Source organism: Microtus pennsylvanicus, chromosome X (assembly GCF_037038515.1).
Source record: "Microtus pennsylvanicus isolate mMicPen1 chromosome X, mMicPen1.hap1, whole genome shotgun sequence".
Classification (NCBI taxonomy): domain Eukaryota; kingdom Metazoa; phylum Chordata; class Mammalia; order Rodentia; family Cricetidae; genus Microtus; species Microtus pennsylvanicus.
Window position 1 is genome coordinate 115547781 of NC_134601.1, and position 18536 is coordinate 115566316.

The following is an 18536-nucleotide window of genomic DNA, read 5'->3' on the forward strand; positions in this document are numbered from 1 at the left end:
AATAAAAGGCTTTCTGTTCTCAGACAACAGGCCGTTTTCCCAGACACATGCCTTGTTGTTTTCCCATCGTCAGCAGTAGAGAACAGTTTGGGTGCAGCCAGAAGCAGCTGGCATGGGTGCACACTTGAGGGTCCTCTGCGATGTTCCGAGCACTCACTGTAGGTGCCACCTTTATTGACTGGAAAGGTCTGTGGGCCTTGGGCTTTAGCCTACCCCAGCCCCCCCCCCCCTCTCCCACAGTAATCTTCACCTCCCAGGCCCAGCAGGTCTGTGGCCCTGGCTGCTATTCTTCATCCCTTCCCAGCTTCTGGATTTATCAGTTTCCTCCAGGCATGCCTCTCCTCTGTGATGGTCTTGTAAAAGCTGTTCTCCTGTCCCCCAGCAAAGGAATGGGCAGCTAGCCTACTACTAGAAAAAAAAAAAGCCTGTTGTAATAGGAGCGTTCTTTAAAACTAGAGTCCACACAAAGGTAATGCAGTGATTGATTTTTCCCTTGTGTGTGTGTGTGTGTGTGTGTGTATGTAGGGGGTGTGCATGTGTATGTATGCATGCCTTTTGTGTATGAAGGCATTTGTGCACATGTAGGAGCATGCATGTGGAAGCCTGAAGTTAATATTGGTAATTCGCCTCTATCGATCCTCTTTCACCTTCTTCATTGATCATGGTCTCTCAATCAAACCCAGAGCTCACTGATATGGCTAGTCTTGATAGAGGGCTTGCTCTTGGGATCCCCGTCTGTACTTTTTCTGTGACTGCTATTACAGACAAGCTTCCAGTTTACTGGGCATTTAATGTGGGCTCCTGGGGTCTGAACGTAAGTCCTTGAACTTGTGTGGACAGCATTTTAAATATTGAGAAGTCACTAGAGCCAGACTGAATTTTTGATTCAGTAAAATCCAATAACAAACACTTTACATACCTGCCATTGTATCCTTCTAGAAAGCCCATGAGGTTTTTTGGGTTTTTTTTTGTTTTGTTTTTAATTTTAAATCATGATCTTCATTTCAGAAGAGGAAACCAACATACAGAGAAGTGTGGTCATTTACCCAAGATCACACAGCTAGTGATGCAATGCAGCTTTTGGAGACCATTGCCACTGAGTACAAGCCTCACTAGATACCAAAAAGAAGGATTTCTTTGTAATATCCCTAGCACTCCCATACGGCTATTTTCTGATGGATGGTGAAGCACTGTTTTCCAGAAATCTTTAGCTTATTCAATCCATAAGTTATTTGGAAGGATTTCAAGGTGCCGAGGACAGCCCTCCCCATCATGTCTTCTTATCCTAGTTAATGAGACAGACATAAAAGTCAGAAACCCAAGATCAAGGGCAATACGTTCTCCTATGACATGGGAAGGTACTTCTGTCTTGTTGCCTAAGACATTGTCATGGGATGCACAGAATAGGGTTTGACTAGCCCCTGTTGCTGCATATGTCCTGCACACACATGACAGGACTGCCCTGAGTTTAACTTAATTTGACCTTTCTTTGGAGAATCTCTATTCTTTTCTTGTCTGTTTTTGATGTTTCTTTTATTTTTATTTGTATTTAATTGTGTGTATAGGCATTTTTCTGCATGTATTCATATGCACCGTGTGTGGTCTGATGCCTGCAGAGACCAGAAGACATTGAATCCTCTGGGACTGGAGTTACAGATGTTGTAAGCCATCGGGTGGGTGCTGGGAATCAAGCCTCTGTCCTTTGGAAGAACACCCAGTGTTCTTTACTGCTGAACCATCTCCAGTCCCTTTTTTAAAAAAAAAAGACTTATTTTATTATGTTTGTGTGTGTGTGTGTGTGTGCGTGTGTGTGTGTGTGTGTGTGTGTGTATCAGTGCACATATGCATGTATGTATATGTGAGTATTGGTTCCCATGAAAGCCAGAGGCATTGGATACCCTTGAAGCTGTAGTGGTTCTGAGTTGCCAGACATGAGTGCTGGAATTCAACAGGAGTCCTCTATGAGAGCAATGCACACTCTTAATTCATGATCCTTCTCTCCACCCTACCTTTTCTTTTAATTCCCTGTATATCTCAGGCTAGCCTCAAACTCATGGTCCTCCTCCATCAACCTCCCAAATGCTAGGATTGCAGTCATGTTTCCAGCATGCCCCACTGGGATTTCTATTCTTGAAATATATTGGAGTTGCCTTTCTTAGTTTATTACTATGTGCACAGAAGACATATCGGATATACATCCAACCTCCAGGAAACTTGTATTTTCAATCCATGGACCTGAACTCATAATAATAATAATACCTAAATAACAAATAAATTAATTAAATAATAAAATTAATATCTAAAAATAGCAGCATAAAGCCTTCTTAAATATCTTGTATGTGTGCATGTGCTTGCACATGTGTCTGGAGGCCAGGGGTCTAGTTCCTGTATTGTTTTTAGGATCAAAGTTCACATTGCTTTTTGAGACAGAATTTCAGTGGGACCAGAGCTTACCAATAGGCTAGACTGGCTGGCCAGTGAGCCTTAGAGAATCCTTTAGTTTCTGAGTCTTCAATGCTGGGATTACACGTGTGCCCATTTCTACCTGGGTCAAACTCAAGACCTTCTGCTCACACAACACATGCTTTGTGGGTTGAGCTAACTCCTCCATCCTTCTATAACTTTGCATAAATCGTCTCTGTCCTGTAAGTTAGGGGAACCCATATGATTATTTAAAAGGAGCGTTGTTCTTTAGAAGTCTGTGGAGCTAGTGATGAAAGAATGGATCTTATAATAGTAAGAGCAGACCTCTTTAGCATTAGCCAGCCTTGGTGAATGGCTTCATGGAATCAGCAGTTATCTTTTGTAGGAGTATTTCACTTAAGACTGAGGCTGAATGAAGTAGCATAGATAACTCATATAAATGGATTTATAGCTGGGGGTTGTAGTTGATGTCAAAGCACTTGCCTAGAAAGCCTGAAGCTCTGGGTTCTATTCCTAGCACTACAGAAGAAAAGGAATTCTATGATAAAACCATCCTCTGATATTTATGGGGGTCGTTTATAAGAACTCTCCCCCAATGGATATAAAAATCTATGATATTAATCTCTTATATAAAATATAAATAGTTGTTACACTGTATTATTTAGGAAATAATGACAAAAAATGTCTGATGATATAATGTGGCGGCAGTACCTTTCCCAAGTATTTTAACTTTGGATGCAGAGGAGTTTCTATGTGCTCCCCCGCCCCCCCTTGGATTTCTTTTTTATGACTGGCTTCATTCACCTAGTATAATGTCCACCGGGATCATACAGGTTATGGTGGCAGACTTGCCTTTTTAAGGCTGGCTAGTGCTCCGCTATGTGCTCTAAGATTTTTGAAGATGGTGGTTCTCCTTGAAAACATCGTAACCAATCATGGCTCTGAGAGTGACCTGCTTCGGACTGAATCTGCTTCATTTTCCTTCCCTGCTCAGAAGGCGGGAATGCTTTCTCTGGAAATTCATTCTGGGAAGAGAAGTTTTAGGAGACAACCTTGACTAAACAATTTGCTTTCAATTTGTGAGGTGAAAAAGATGTGTTTTTGTATGTGTCAAGAGCTTCTCATATGTCTACGCTTTTTTAAATGTTTTACTTTTAAAGTGGGAGATTGACTGGTGTTTTCACAGGAAGCCACATGTTCAAAGCTTTTACAAACCTATTTTTTGCCACTAAGTTTCCACGCTAGCAGCAAAACACAGAGGCACATGTCTTCTTTGACCCTTTCTTTTAGGTCCTGAGCCCAGGGACCTGTCCCTGTGACTAACTCCTTAGCATGTAAACGCACTGTTGTCTTTGGCACTTGGTTGGCACTCACTAAGCATGTGGCATGCATACATGTAGACTCCAGAGCGAAACAAAATCAGAAATGATTCTGTCGTGTTCAGGCCAGGTTCCCGTCCCTGATTTTTTCCGGTGGTGGCTGTGAGCTGTGACTAGGCAGGCATAGTTTCACTGACTTAACTAGAGGATAAAGGCAGCTCCCCCGCTGTCACTTTACGTTGGCCTTTTGTTTCCTCTTTATTTCTCATCAGTCTTATCCCAAATTAGATCCTTACACCTTTCCTTACTTTTCTTAGTAACCAGATGTCTTGGGGGCTAAGTCACAAGCTACTGTAACAGTGGCTTTAACTTACCTTGCTGGCTTGGGGGCCTAAGCTGCTGCCTCTGCCTCCACCCACACCACACTGAACATCTGCTCAGGACTCAAGTGATTCTCCTGCCTCAGTCTCTTGAGTGTGCCCGCTACACCCAGCTCCCGCATTCATTCATGCCTTACTTACTTGCTTTTCTTCAACTAAAGCACCCTTTCTACTACATCTGTAGGCCAGCTCCTACCATCTGTCTAAATTTAGCACAAACCTCGTTGCTGCCATCTTTGATGCTTATTTCCTCATGGAGATTGACCAACAACTACTTTTTCCTTGTCTGTACATGCATTTATGGTACTGTTTAGCCCTTTGAACTATGATGATTATCTAATGAATCCGACCCTGCTGCTAATCCACACCTCACTGATGATCCAGGACTCTGAGCCTTTCATATATGCAGTAGCCGGCATACACTGCACCGTCGAGGCGAGTGTGTATTGTAGTGTTTAAAAGAAGAGTGGATGTCTTTGGGTTCACCTTCTTATTTAGCTTCTCTAGGAACATGCATTATAAGCTCAATGTCCTTTATTTATGTCTAGAAACCAAATATGAGTGAGTACATCCCATGTTCCTCTTTTTGGGTCTGGCTTACCTCACTCAGGATAGTGTTTTCTATTTCCATCCATTTGTATGCAAAATTCAAGAAGTCCTTGTTTTTTACTGCTGAGTAATACTCTAATATGTATATATTCCATACTTTCTTCATCCATTCTTCCGTTGAAGGGCATCTAGGTTGTTTCCAGGTTCTGGCTATTACAAACAATGCTGCCATGAACATAGTTGAGCATATACTTTTGTTGTATGATAGGGCCTCTCTTGGGTATATTCCCAAGAGTGGTATTGCTGGATCCAGGGGTAGGTTGACTCCGAATTTCCTGAGAAACCGAAACACTGCTTTCCAAAGTGGTTGCACAAGTTTGCATTCCCACCAGCAATGGGTGAGTGTACCCCTTTCTCCACAACCTCTCCAGCAAAGGCTATCATTGGTGTTTTTGATTTTAGCCATTCTGACAGGTTAAGATGGTATCATGAATATTAACCTTCATCAGGCGATGAAAGGAGACAGAGACAGAGGAGCACGGGACAGAAATCTCAAGGTCCAAATCAGGAGCAGAAGGAGACGGAGCACAAGCAAGGAACTCAGGACCTCGAGGGGTGCACCCACACACTGAGACAATGGGGATGTTCTATCGGGAACTCACCAAGGCCAGCTGGCCTGGGTCTGAAAAAGCATGGGATAAATCTGGACTAGCTGAACATAGAGGACAATGAGGAATACTGAGAACTCAAGAACAATCGCAGTGGGTTTTTGATCCTACTGCACGTACTGGCTTTGGGGGAGCCTAGGCAGTTTGGATGCTCACCTTAGGAGACCTGGATAGAGGTGGGCGGTCCTTGGGCTTCCCACAGGCCAGGGATCCCTGATTGCTCTTTGAGCAGATGAGGGAGGGGGACTTGGTCGGGGGAGGGGGAGGGAAATGGGAGGCGGTTGCGGGGAGGAGGCAGAAATCCTTAATAAATAAATAAATTAAATTAAAAATAAAAAAATAAAAGAAGAGTGGATAACTGTAAGCGTTAGTACAAAGGCACGGCATTTAATATCAAGCAGTTAAGCATCATGTGATAGATACTGAGTGTAGCGTGGCTAAAGTAAGTCTTCACAAATTTCTCAAATTAAAAGAAGAAGGTCTAAGAATATACTCTGACAGTTGCCTTCCTCAGAGCATCCTTTACATCGCTGTTCCTCAGACTGTAGATGAGGGGGTTAAGCATAGGAATCACCACTGTGAAGAATACAGACAGCATCTGGTTCTGTTCAGTAGATGAATTGGACTTGGGCATCACCTAAATAAAGGTAATGATCCCGTAGCAGAGAGTGACTGCAGTGAGGTGGGAGGTGCAGGTGGAGAAGGCCTCTTTTGGTGACCCTCAGTGTGGCGCATCTTCAGGATGTTGATGAGGATGTAGATTAGGAGATGGCTATGTCAAACACTGTTGCCACAATAATGGAACCAGAAGAAACAGAAGGGTTAATTCTGGTAATAGAGAAATCTGAGCAGGACAGTTTCAGCAAAGGGGAGAAGTCACCGAAGTTATCTATCTGATTTGGTCCATAGAAGGACAAATTTAACAACCAGTAAATGTCCAACCATTCATGCAGCCACCAACGTAGGAAGATCCCAACAAGAGAAAACAGACTCTGGGGTACATGAGCGTGGAGTAGAGGAGAGGTGAACAGATGGCTACATCCCCATCAGAGGCCAAGGCAGCCAGTAGGAAGTACTCAGCTGATCCAAAGGACACTGTAATGCAGAGCTGAACTTCATAGGCAGCCCGAGGTAGTGTCAGCCCATTCCCGAGGAGTCCCAGAGCCATTATAACTGAGACTGAGGTTGAATATACAATGTCTATAAAAGCCAGGTGGCTGAGGAATATGTGCAGGGGTGTGTGCAGCTGGGAAGAAATTCTTATCCCACATGATAATGCTGTCGTTGCCTACTAAAGTGACCATGTATACTCCAAGAAATAGCACAAAAAGACTCTACACAATGTAGGGACCTCTGTTAGTCCCAAAGTGATTAGCTCTGTCACAGTGGTGTGGTTTCCAGCCTCTGTCTTTTGTGTGAATTGTTCTTGTTGAAGGAAATGAAAACATTTGTTTTTATAATGTTCTCATTTTGCCCATTACTGGGTTTCTTTGATTTTCCTCATACTTGTTCATGGTTATCTCCTCTGCCCAACATATAAATACTGCATTCTTTAAAATTTTGGTTTTGCCCTTTTATTTTTGAATACAATGAAAATGATGAAAAAAACTGAAAAAGGTAGCTTTGCCTTTGTATGTCTTACATATAAAATATCATGGGTATGTGTGAGATTTATGTTTATAGGGAATGTTGCTTAAAGCTGACACATTATTTACTGGACTTTAGTTGAGTCTTTCAGGTGAGATGTGCTCATGTATACTGAGGGAAGAGATGCCATCCCCAGGTTGGTGAGGACAAGAGCCTGGATTGTGCTCTGATTAATAGAAATAGGATGGATCTTTTTGTTTTAATTAATTTCATATAACTGTTTCATGGAAGCACTGGAGTTTGGTCCATGTTTGATGTTAAACATGACAAACCAAACGCCTATCATTTGTGGCTGCCATACTATGCTTTTCCCTCCCTTACCTACCCAGTCTCTCCCTAAATTCTCTAAATGCATATGAAATGAAGGCATTGTTAATCCAATAGAAGAAGCCATCCCTCTGGTAGAAGGAGTGTTTATGATTTTTCTTTATCTGTTATAACAGCAAAAATAGTCTCCCAAAGTATAGTGGCAGGTTGTATTTTGTAAAAGTGGTCTGTGGAATGGACATTCACTTTGGCTTGCTCATCTTTGTGAATAAGATGACTTTTTAACAGGCTGGCCTGCAGGTTCCTCTCCTGGCAACAGTGAGGGTAAAATACAAACAGTATTTTCACATATTGTCAAGTGTTTGGAGAGCTGATGCCTATGATTTTAATATTGTCTGAATTACATTCTGTACCTCACTGAGCACTTAAACATGGGTGGAAGTCTCACCTAATTCTCTAAAACTCATTTTTATTTTTACACAGAGGCAGTCGTCACCCTTCCTGTTACTGTTGTATGGCCCTTTTAACTTTTGTAAAACATGCTTTTAGAGGTGTTCAATAAATAATCAAATGAGCCCAATCAGATCCTGGCAGGAAATAGAGTCAATGATAAATACCAGAACCTAATAGCAGAACCTGGATCACATTCTTCACACAAACAATTATTTCTCTCTCTCTCTCTCTCTCTCTCTCTCTCTCTCTCTCTCTCTCTCTCTCTCTCTCTCTCATATTCATATATATATGTGTATATGTGTGTATATATGTGCTAATACATTTATAAAGACAGAAACAAAATATACTTTATATTTTATATGTATGTAGTAGAATGATAATACTAAAGATTTTTAAGCATATATTAAAAGAGGAACCCTAGAAGCCCTGGTAGAAGACTCTAAGTTGAGTCGAGGTCTGCTGTATTTAAAGAGTGTTTGCCATTAGTCTTGAGAGGCTAAGAAGCTATAAACTGTTAGGTAGGTAGTATGGCAAAATGTAACAATTAGAAGTAAATCTTCAGATTTCTTTGTTGGGGATGCCTCAGGGTTTCTATAAAGAAACACCATGATCAAAAACAAGTTCTGGAGGAAACGGTTTATTTGGCTTATACTTTCACATTGCTGTTCATCACAGAAGGAAATCAGGACAGGAACTCAGTGTAGGATCCTGTAGGCAGGAGCTGATGCAGTGGCCATGGAGGGGTGCTGCTTACTGACTTACTCCTCATGGTTTGCTCAGCCTGCTTTCTTATAGAATCCAGGACCACCAGCCCAGGGATGGCACCACCCATAAGGGTTGGGTTTATGGAGCTATCCTCTCAACTTAGGTTCCCTCCTCTCAGATGACTCTAGTTTATGTGTCAAGTTGACATAATACTGGCCAGCACAGTTGGATTTGCATGAGCAGTAATCAAGTAGCAGTACATTGCTTTGATGCAGGTGTGTTAAGAGGTGTAGAGGGTGCTTGAAAACTGTCTCATGACAGACCAATAAAGAAGGTTCAGTCTGGGCAGGATCCTTGACTGAAAAATGATTAAAGTAGCCCCCTGGGAGGATGAAAGACTCCAGATCAGAGTCAAAGAGGAAGGAAGGAATATGCACTAAGAACTTCATTGCTGGATCCCTTGGAAGGTGTGACAAGGGTCCTTGGAGGTGAATTCCAAGTCATGCTCCTAGGACACAGAAATGATAGTTAAGACAATTTAGAAAAGGGATAGTGTTCACCTATTTGTTCTATAGAATGTTCTTTCTTGTGGTGTCTCACTGCTGTCAAAAGACATTCTATGCTCAGGGAAGGTTGGAATACACTGAGACAACTTAAGGATAAAGTTAAATAGTAACTGTAAAACATAAACAGTATTCAGTGTTTTCCAAATGTACCAAGTTAGGGATTAGGTGTTTTCTTGATTAGTTGATCGGTTAGAGCGCTGTGGGGGAATACACTTCTGAAGATTATTTCGAGAGAGAGAGAGAGAGAGAGAGAGAGAGAGAGAGAGAGAGAGAGAGAGAGAGAACATGTGTACATTAAAAACAAGAGTGATGGCGCCTAGGAAAACATTGGACAGTGTAGACAGTGTGCTGTCACCAGTGACCAGACCAGGCTGGGGAATATTGACGTATGACAATGACTGAAGTGGTGGGGTCCTCTGATTGGTCAAGGAGGACATCGCCTCTCTTTGGACTTGATATGACAAGAGTCTTATGCTAGGTTTTGTGGGGGCGTGGATGATATCCCAAGCTCCCTGCTTTACCCAGCAACCACTTACTAACCTCAAATTTTGTGAGGATAAGAAAATAATGAACGTCTAGGTCCTGCTCAATTTCTGAAACAAAGGTACTTAAACTGCCAAATGTTTTAGAATTGACAAGTGCTTTTAAAGCAGCCAGGAATCACTTAAGGCTTTAACTGTGATTAGGCAAAGAGGTTCAGCAAATTTGGATTCTGAATTTCTAAAACAACTCAGGTAAGTGAAAGTCATCTGAATAGCTCCTAAATCTTAAGTTCAATTTCATAATCAGAAAAAATTTACTATCTTTAAACTTTTACTTTTATATATTTATTTTGCTTCTTTGAGGGCAGATTTTGCTGTGCTTCCCAAGATGGCCTTGAATTCAACAATCCTCCTGCCTCGGCATTCCCAAGTGCTGAGATTTACAGGCACGAGCCACCATGCCCAACAGAAGGTTCTTCTTAGCATTTTGTTTTTCTCATAGTTAGCTTCAGAGAGTCCTCCCCGAAAAGCTGGAATTGACATCTCAACACAGGAAGTGTTTCAAAAGCAAATCCTGACCCTGGACCAGAAAGAACTACATGTACTAGGCCATGCCTTTTAGTTTTAGAACTTCAAGATATGTTTTACTGTGGCATATCTTCTGTTGGAATCATACAGTTGAAGTGGGGTCCACCAAATGCAAGCAAATTGGCAGTCACACACAGAACGGAGAGCCTTCCAGTGGGGGCCCACAAGGCACTCCATTTTAAGGACAGCTCTTTATATTGGTTCTTTTCTGGCTCTGACATGCTCGGCTCCTACCCCTCCCTACTGAACGCCAAGAAGACTTTTCATAATGCCATGAGTCATTACATGTTCATGAAAGGACTGTGTGAAAATAAAGATAAGAGTTTTGGTGGAAGACACAAGCTGCAAAACTGTAGATACAGTTGCATATAAATACAGTTTTGTGCTGCCTTCCATCGATCCTGTGTCCTGTATCTCTCCAGGAGATAAGTAGGGTGACTGTGCTGCACTCTTGGGCACCCCTCAACACACTACTGTGGAGAACCAGCTCCACAACGGTGTCGCTTTAGTGCTTGACAACTCCCTGCCTTCTTGTCCCTTTACTTGCCGCATATTGAAGAAACTCTAATGAATCCATAATGGATGGAAAGAGAAAAGGTACTATCAGATGCTAGTGTTGTATAAAGAATAACACTAAGGAGCCATCTTTGAGCTTCAGTTTTACCCTTGGGTTTGCCTTTGCGTGCATGAGTAATGGCTTCATGGAGTTTCTCAGACAATCCCATACTTCCTGGACAGCGGCTGTTAGGATGCAGGGAGTCCCTACCCCTGCCCCAGTGATCCTGGCTGCCTTTGGATTGCAAGGCTTGTATGTAATGGTCTTTGGAAAGGGGACTTTCAGAGATGGGATTTAAACATTGACTTGTTATTAGAAACTTTTTTCCACTCAAGGGAGTTTGCACCTGAATTATAACAGCAGAGGAGTGCTTTTGTACCCACGATTTGAGCAGGATTCCACAGTCACAAAGAGAACAGATACATTCGTCATTTGGGAACTGGATTTCCCTGGACCCAATCCCAGTGATTGTCTTTGTCTTGGCATATAAAAAGGAAAGTGTTACTTACTCTACTAATTGAAATCATATGGTACTTATCTGTTGTGATGCTGTATTGCTGGATCCTGTGGAGCTAGAAGCACATGTATATGAAACCCCCACTGTAGACAGGATGCCCTCCCTCCCTACCCTGGGTTCACCAAAATTTGCTTTGTGCTCTTGACAAGAACTAAAGGGAGATGGATTAATATTACTAAATATTCAAAGGAATAGATTTTCTGATTTCTAAAATTGAGTTTTATTTTAATTTAAAATTGTTTTTTTGCATTATACGGGTTTGGTCTGCATGGGTGTGCACCATGTACATGCAGTGCCCATGGAGGCCCGAAGAGTGCATCAGATCCCCGGAACTGGAGCGACAGTTGTAAACTGCTAAGAGGATGCTGGGAATTAAACCTGGGTCCTCTTCAAGAGGAGGATGTGCTCTTAACCACTGAGCCAACTCTTCAGCCCTGGTTTTATTTTTAAAGATGTATTTATTATTTTTATTTATGCTTACTTGAATTTATATGCACCATGTTTATGCAGAAGCCCTCAGACTCCAGAGGGCATTGGATCCCCTGGAACTGAAGTTACAGGTGTTTGTGACCCACCTGATGTAGATGCTAGAAACCAAACCTGGATCTATCTGCAAGAGCAGTTAGGTGCTCTTAATCACTAACCCGTCTCTCTAGCCCCTAAATTAGATTTAAAGTGGAGTTCAGGCTGTAGACAAGAGAGACAAAAAGTGATACCAATGTGAAAATTGCTGCATTTTGAAGCATATCCAAAGCGTTGGCCTGTTTGTGGAGTATTCAGCTCCGTGTGGTCCTCTGTGTACATATCTACTGCCATTCCAAGTAGGGGCTTCTGGGTCAGGGAACAAGCACACCTGATCACCATGGAGACCCTGGCTGGGAAACATTTAGGGACTTGCACAAAAGGCAAAAGGAAATGGAGGACCAAGCTAGAGAGCAGAACTTGAGAGTCTGTTCCTTCTGAAGTCACACAGTGAACTGAGGCTTCCAGCTGGTCTCTTGGGAACTATGCCTTGTGCCAGCCACGGCAGCACAATTCCCAGGTGCTTCATTGGGCATGTCCTGGACAAACCATCTTCCTTATGCTACTCAGGAGGGTGAGAAGCTGCCAGGCTGAGAAAGAGGCATTAAGAAAGGTGGAGGTCCTGAGTCCTCTGCCACAATCAGGCATAAGCATGACCTTTGCTACCTCCCAGGTGCATGAGAGCCCCTGTTTTATTTGTGCATGGGGGGGCTGCTTTGCAGCTGAGCTTCAGCTATATATGATGTCAATGCACATGTGTAGTTTACATAGCAGCATTATGTGCTTAAATCAAGAGAAAAGAGAAAGGGAGAGGAAGTAGCATTAAGAGATGTTTAATACTGTTTCTAAGTATGGAAACAGGAACCAGAGTTTTTAACCCAATAAAGGACATTTAATTCTCACTAATAGAATCCCTGCTACGTCAGAGTCAGTGGTTCTCAAACTGGGGCATGTATCAGAGTCCCACGGAGGGTGTATCCCCTCAGAGGCTGCTTGGCATCATCCCCAGGGTTTCTGATTGAGAAGGTCTGGGGCCAAGGCCTGGGAATATGCCCAGTTGACAAGTTTTCAGGCTTTGCCAGTTAACTAGCCAGTGTAGCTTCTAGCAGAGAGAGAAGCGCCACAGTGCCCTCCATCTCTGGAACCCCTGTGGGACCTGACTGAATGGGAAGGAGCGTGGCTTACCCTCTGGATTTCTGATTGTGGCCCACAAAGGCAAATGATGTAAGGTTCACCATCCCCCAGAAGATGAGCATAATACAAATTTCACTGGGACCCCTATTGCTGGGACCCATGGAAGTCAGTGCACTGGAATTTTTCTGAAGCATTGAAGAAAAAAGGCAGAGTGTGCATTCGTTTTGTTCTGTAAGTGCATTTAGCAAATAGTGTTTCTTGGTGTCTGGTGACTTGGACTTTCTGGTAAATCAGGATGTCAGGCATGAAGGCAGCACTTTCTTTGGCTCCCAAAAGAGAAATTACAAGGTTCTGAAATCTGCAGGGCTTTCTCCAGAAGGCAGCATTTCTGCTTTAAAGCCCACACTATTCATTTGATGTCTCCGCTTTGTGATTGTTTATTAGTTTCTTTGTTTTAGGAGCGTGAACAAAGCTGTTATGGGCAGCAGCCCCTTGCTGGTACTGTATTTCCAGACTCCCTCTTTTCCCCATTGGTGATAACTGAAGTTTTCCTTGCTTTTGTTTGCCTCTCCCTAATGTGTTAATGGGAGTAAAGCTTTATTCCAGCCTCTGCCAAACGAAGGGAGGGGCAAAGAGATTGGCAGGCATGCTTCCAGCAGTATGGATGGAGAATGAGGCTCCCAGAGCTTCCAGGTTCCCTTCTGACTTTTCAATATAATCCCCAAACTGTTTCTTCATCAAATTTGACCTTCTAGCAGAAGAACATCAAACATATTTTTTTAAAAAAAAACTTCCTTGATATTTCCTTGAAATCATAAAATACTATTCGTTTGAGTACTTAGTGGTAGAAGAGTGGCTTATTATTTGGGGTTTTCATTTTTTCATCCAATATAGAAAGCCTGTGGCACTAAATGAAAATGTCACCGTGTAAAATGCAAAGGCTTTCTGTCACAAACGTTTTTAAAAATTCATGAAGGTCTGAAGATTTGATTTATCTTTTCCTCTTTCTGTGATTTATTCATATTTAATGTTAGTTTCAACAATCACAACATGAAGAACCTTTTCAAATAAAAAATGGCAAATGAGTTTCATTTGAAGAAAAAAAACAACCGTACCAGTTTTTAATGACACAGTTTATTGTTCTTTCCATGTTCACGGGACAGAAAGTTTGTTTTTCCCGGTGGCTTCATTGTTGGGAATGTCAATTCACCTGGCTATTTGCATGTGGCAACGGTTTCTCTCATGTCAGTGGACACTTCTAATTGGGCATTAATCATGTTTACAGGGGTGCAAGGGCAGAAAGAAGAGTGGAAACAGCTCTCACCTCTGGAACGGTTGAGTTGGCTTGTTCCTGTGTTTGATTTGGGTTCTGAACTGCTGGATAGCCTGTGACCTCAGGGACATCTTTAGGCAGGGACAGTCTTTCCTAAGGATGATTCGTAAATAAGAATAATAGAATTAGCTTCAAATGAAGTAGAAGAGGAAGTCAGAGCAGACTCAAAGTGTTTGGCTTGGTTTTATTTTTTTAAACAAAACTGATCAATGGACATCGGGTCTGAGGTGTCGACATTTAGATCTTGGAGGACTAACCAACTGGTAGGAATGGAGCTGAAGACCCTCCTTGCTTTTGTTTTATGAGATAGGTATATTCTTCCTAAAGGACAAGAAATTTTTGCTCACACCCACAAGGTAAATGGTTTCTTAGATGGTAAAAAAGACTTAATGAAGGCCCAATGGTTCTGAACAGTCTAGCTCCTGCCTGTCTGTCCACCTTCCTATTCTCCCACCCATTCTTCCGGCTCTCATCTCTGTATTCCTTCCCTTCGTTTTTCCTACTTGTTCTCATTCTTCCACTGTGAGCTTATGTTAGAGCATCTGCACCGGGCCTCCATAAATTTTATCAGCTTGTCATAAAATGAAGGAAACTGCACCAGTTTTTTTTTTTTCTGTTCAAAATAATAAGAAACCTGTAAAAAGTATCAAGAGAGGAAGATAATAGAAGGCACAAAGAGTCTTCAAAGAAAAAGCCCTTTTTTCTTCTTTACTCCTTTGTTTGTCACTGAGGACAAAATCCATTAATGTGTGGCAGCCAATCCACAGAGCAGTCTCAGTTCATGGCTGTGGTTTTCAGAACCAGGTCTGGGGAGTTTCCCACTGTGGTTTTGATTTTGTTCCTTTGCTCATAAAGAGAGTCATCCTGATGTGTAAATCATCTTGTTTCCTCCTCAGACAATTGGGAAGAAGTTACCTCCAGCTACGTCAACTCCAGATCCATCAAAACCAGAAATGGACAGCAGGACAAAGGGTGAGTTTCCTTAATTACCAAAATTCTTTATATACCTCTGAAAGCTTTTGTGTATCTATCCATTAAAAAAAAAGCACACAAATGTGTCTCCTTAGACAGCCATGAGTGTACTGGAAGGACAAGTTAAAATCAGAATTCTTCTGTTTTTGATGGGGGCAGTTTGATCCTTTCCTGCCACATCCATTGCAGCAACATGCAAAGTTAGAGTTTGTCCATATTTCTGCAGGTTAAGTGACCCAAGGACTCAGAAAGTGCGAACTAAAGCACATCAGAAATTGCTGGATCCTCATTAGCTAGGCCTAAGCACTTAGCCATCATTACTCTCCTTTCACTTACTTAGGCGGAGGCTGTTCGTTCATTTCCCGGCTGCTCAGACCTGAAATAATCACATAAAAGCTATATAAATTAAAAACACTACTTGACCTTTTAGCTCAGGCTTTTTGTTAATTAACTGTTACATCTTAAACTAACCCATTCCTATTATTTTGTATTTTACCATGAGGCTCGTGGTTTGCCGGTAAGGTTTTGGGGCTTCTGTTTCCTTTGGCAGCTATTCTCTCTTTCTATCTCTGTTTGAATTTTGAACAGGCAGTCTCCTACTACACACTTATGCTGGACTCCTCAACACGTCTTTTTAAAAACTATTTTGATTTCTAACTATGTATATGCATGTGTTTCTGCATTGGGATATATGCACGTGAATGCAGGTACCTGCAGAGAACAGAGGCATCTGAGTTCTGGGAACTGGAGTAACAGTCACTTATGAACCACCTGGTATGGGGATGCTGGAACTTGAACTCCAGTCCTCTGCAAGAGCAGTACACACTCTTAACCATTTAGCCATCTCTCCAGCCCCACATCTATTCTTGAATGTCTTCAAGTGTTTCTATGGTATCTTCAGGCAAGAGACTCAAGTCTTTTGGACGGACTAGGCTAGTAGATGGGAAGAGATTAGTTTCATTTTAGATTGATGCTATCCAATAGGTCAATCACATGAACCGTGTATACAATTTAAAAATTTCTGATGACCACGTTAAAAATTGGAAGCTAATTTTAATGTATTTAGGTCAATATATATACACACATACATATATATATACATACTTATATATAACCTTATATATAACCAGTTATTTATATATATATAACTTTTTCAATATGTAATCTCTATAAAACTATTAGTAAGATGTTGTGCTTTTCTTCAGTGTTTTGTCTTCACAGTATTCTATGTGGTTTGCAGGTATTGTGTATCTCAGTTTAGAGTAGCAGCCACATTTTCGAGTGTTCATTAGTCACGTGTGCCCATGGGTGACCATGTTGGACAGTGTATTTTAAGAGGAATGTTGAAGCCCTTGACAGAAAATCACAGCTCTCACAGAGATAGTCTCTGCTGAGCCAAATATGAGTGGCCATGGCCTAGGAACATGCATTGAGGTTGCTCCGCATGACAGGTTCCAATACAGAACAGTTGCCTGAGCCCTTTTATAGCCACAGAGCAAATGAAAGTCCTAAGTCAAGGCTTTCCCACAATACTTCAATGAAAACAGCAGGTAGGCAGGCTAGGTTTTAGATGTTCTCCGATGACATTCTTAACTTTTGCATTCATGGATGCTAGTGATCTGCTAAGTGTATTTTACAAAGGTTTTGCCTTTGAAATTTCCCCAATACAGAGGTAGATAGTACATAGTTATTAAGAGAAATGAAGATAGCCCAAGATAATTTTGATTCTCAAAGATCTATACTGTTCTGTCTTTTCACAGTCAAAATTTGAAACAGTAGGTCAGCCTTGTAGAGTCTTCAACATATATGTGACTTTTTTCTGGGAACTTCAGTTTATAGGGCCAACGATGGCTCCTTGATCTAGGGGATGTACACAGTTGCAGATGACGGCTCCCTTAGGCATGTGGTAGAATGCCGGCCCTCCACCATGCCTTGTTCAGTCATATAAATATCAGTAAGCCCCATCCATGTACCTGACTCTCCAGAAGCATTATGGTCAGGGAATTGGTTATTCACAACGCAGGGATTTAACAGAGACTAGATGGAGTGTTTTATCTTAAGAGTCCTAGGAGGACCCGGTGTTATTAGCTACCAACATGACCCCAGACAAATTACTTGCTTTGATTTCTCTGGTCTTTATTCTCATGGTTTGCTTTATGTATGCAGTCAGAGTGTTGCACTAGACAAAGAAAAGCCCTTAGGTTTCTCCCAGCATCTTCATCCTCTCAGTCAGTCCTAAAAGCGTTAGGACCCATTGTGGAAGGTTTTTCCACTCCAAAGAATTGAGCAGCCTGAGAGACAAAAGGAAGACAGTTCTGTGAGAGTGCACATTATTATTGGAAATCTATGTTAATATGCCTGTCAGTGGGCATCGGGCCTGGAGGGATTTGCTGTTTACTCTTGGGCATTTTCCATGGATCTGAGGATAAGAATTTTCACAGCTGAATTTTACTGTACACATTCTCCATCTGGCCTTCCTTGCCAAGAGAAAATTTCAGGGTAATTGCTCTCCCATGATTGCCATTTAGTAGAACCCCAGGCCATTAGAATTCCTCCAACTTTTGAATCAGTTCCCTGTTTCTGGATGCTGATGCCATATCTGTGTTCAGGTAGATTACAGAGTGCTGAGCAGCCTTTGGAAATGACCCTGGGCTTACTATCCAGGCAGCTTCATTTCTTCTTCCTTCTGGCCTGAAATAGAAACCATGGCAAAGGATGCCCAGCAGCACAGAGGAGAGCTGCTTCTTCCTGCCAGCTGTCTCCTCAGCACACTAAACCACAAGCTCACATCAGGATCCAGAGTTATGATGACTCAAAAATACTCATGTGAGTTGGTATGTTTTGAGTGATCCAGATTTATTTAAGCAGGGAACATTCTCCCCACCCCACCCCCAAACAAAAGGCTTTTATGATACTGAAATTCATCAGCAACTCATGCTGAGGAACAGATTGCCATAATTTTCATAACAAGAGGAAAACTATCTAAATATTCATAACAAAGTACCCCGAGGTGCCTTCAGCTTATCACATCTGGTGTCTCTCTTTTTCTTATAACAATTGGTGCAGATTTGTGATCTCTGCAGGGTAGAAACATGGCCTAAAAGACAGACCTCTTTAGCATTAGCATCTTTCTGAACTATTAGTTCAAACTTCCAGATTCAGAAGGCACTAGATCAGTGTTTCTCAACCTGTGTCAAATGACCCTTTCACAGGGGTCACATATCAGATATCCTGCATAGCAGATATTTATAGTATGATTCAGAACAGTAGCAAAATTACAGTTATGAAGTAGCAACAAAATAATTTTATAGTTGGGGTAACCATAACATGAAGAAATGTATTAAAGGGTCACAGCATTAGGAAGGCTGAGAACCACTGCTCTGTATGTATAAGTGGATTTGGAAAGTAAAACTGCCTGGCAGACTTTGTACAAGGTGGGCTCAGGTATCTGAAT

General features: G+C 41.9%; 1 protein-coding gene and 1 pseudogene across 11 annotated transcripts in view; one reads left to right on the plus strand and one right to left on the minus strand.

Moving 5' to 3' along the window:
* The window catches only part of Sh3kbp1 (SH3 domain containing kinase binding protein 1), a 339294-nt gene that overhangs the window by 218451 nt on the left and 102307 nt on the right, over positions 1 to 18536 (plus strand). For all 11 annotated transcript variants that reach the window (XM_075956713.1, XM_075956717.1, XM_075956716.1 and 8 more), the window contains one exon: positions 15007 to 15082. In XM_075956713.1, coding sequence (XP_075812828.1) covers positions 15007 to 15082 — 76 coding nt within the window. The remainder of the gene's footprint in view (positions 1 to 15006; positions 15083 to 18536) is intronic.
* On the minus strand, positions 5822 to 11985 carry LOC142841623 (olfactory receptor 5P53-like; annotated as a pseudogene).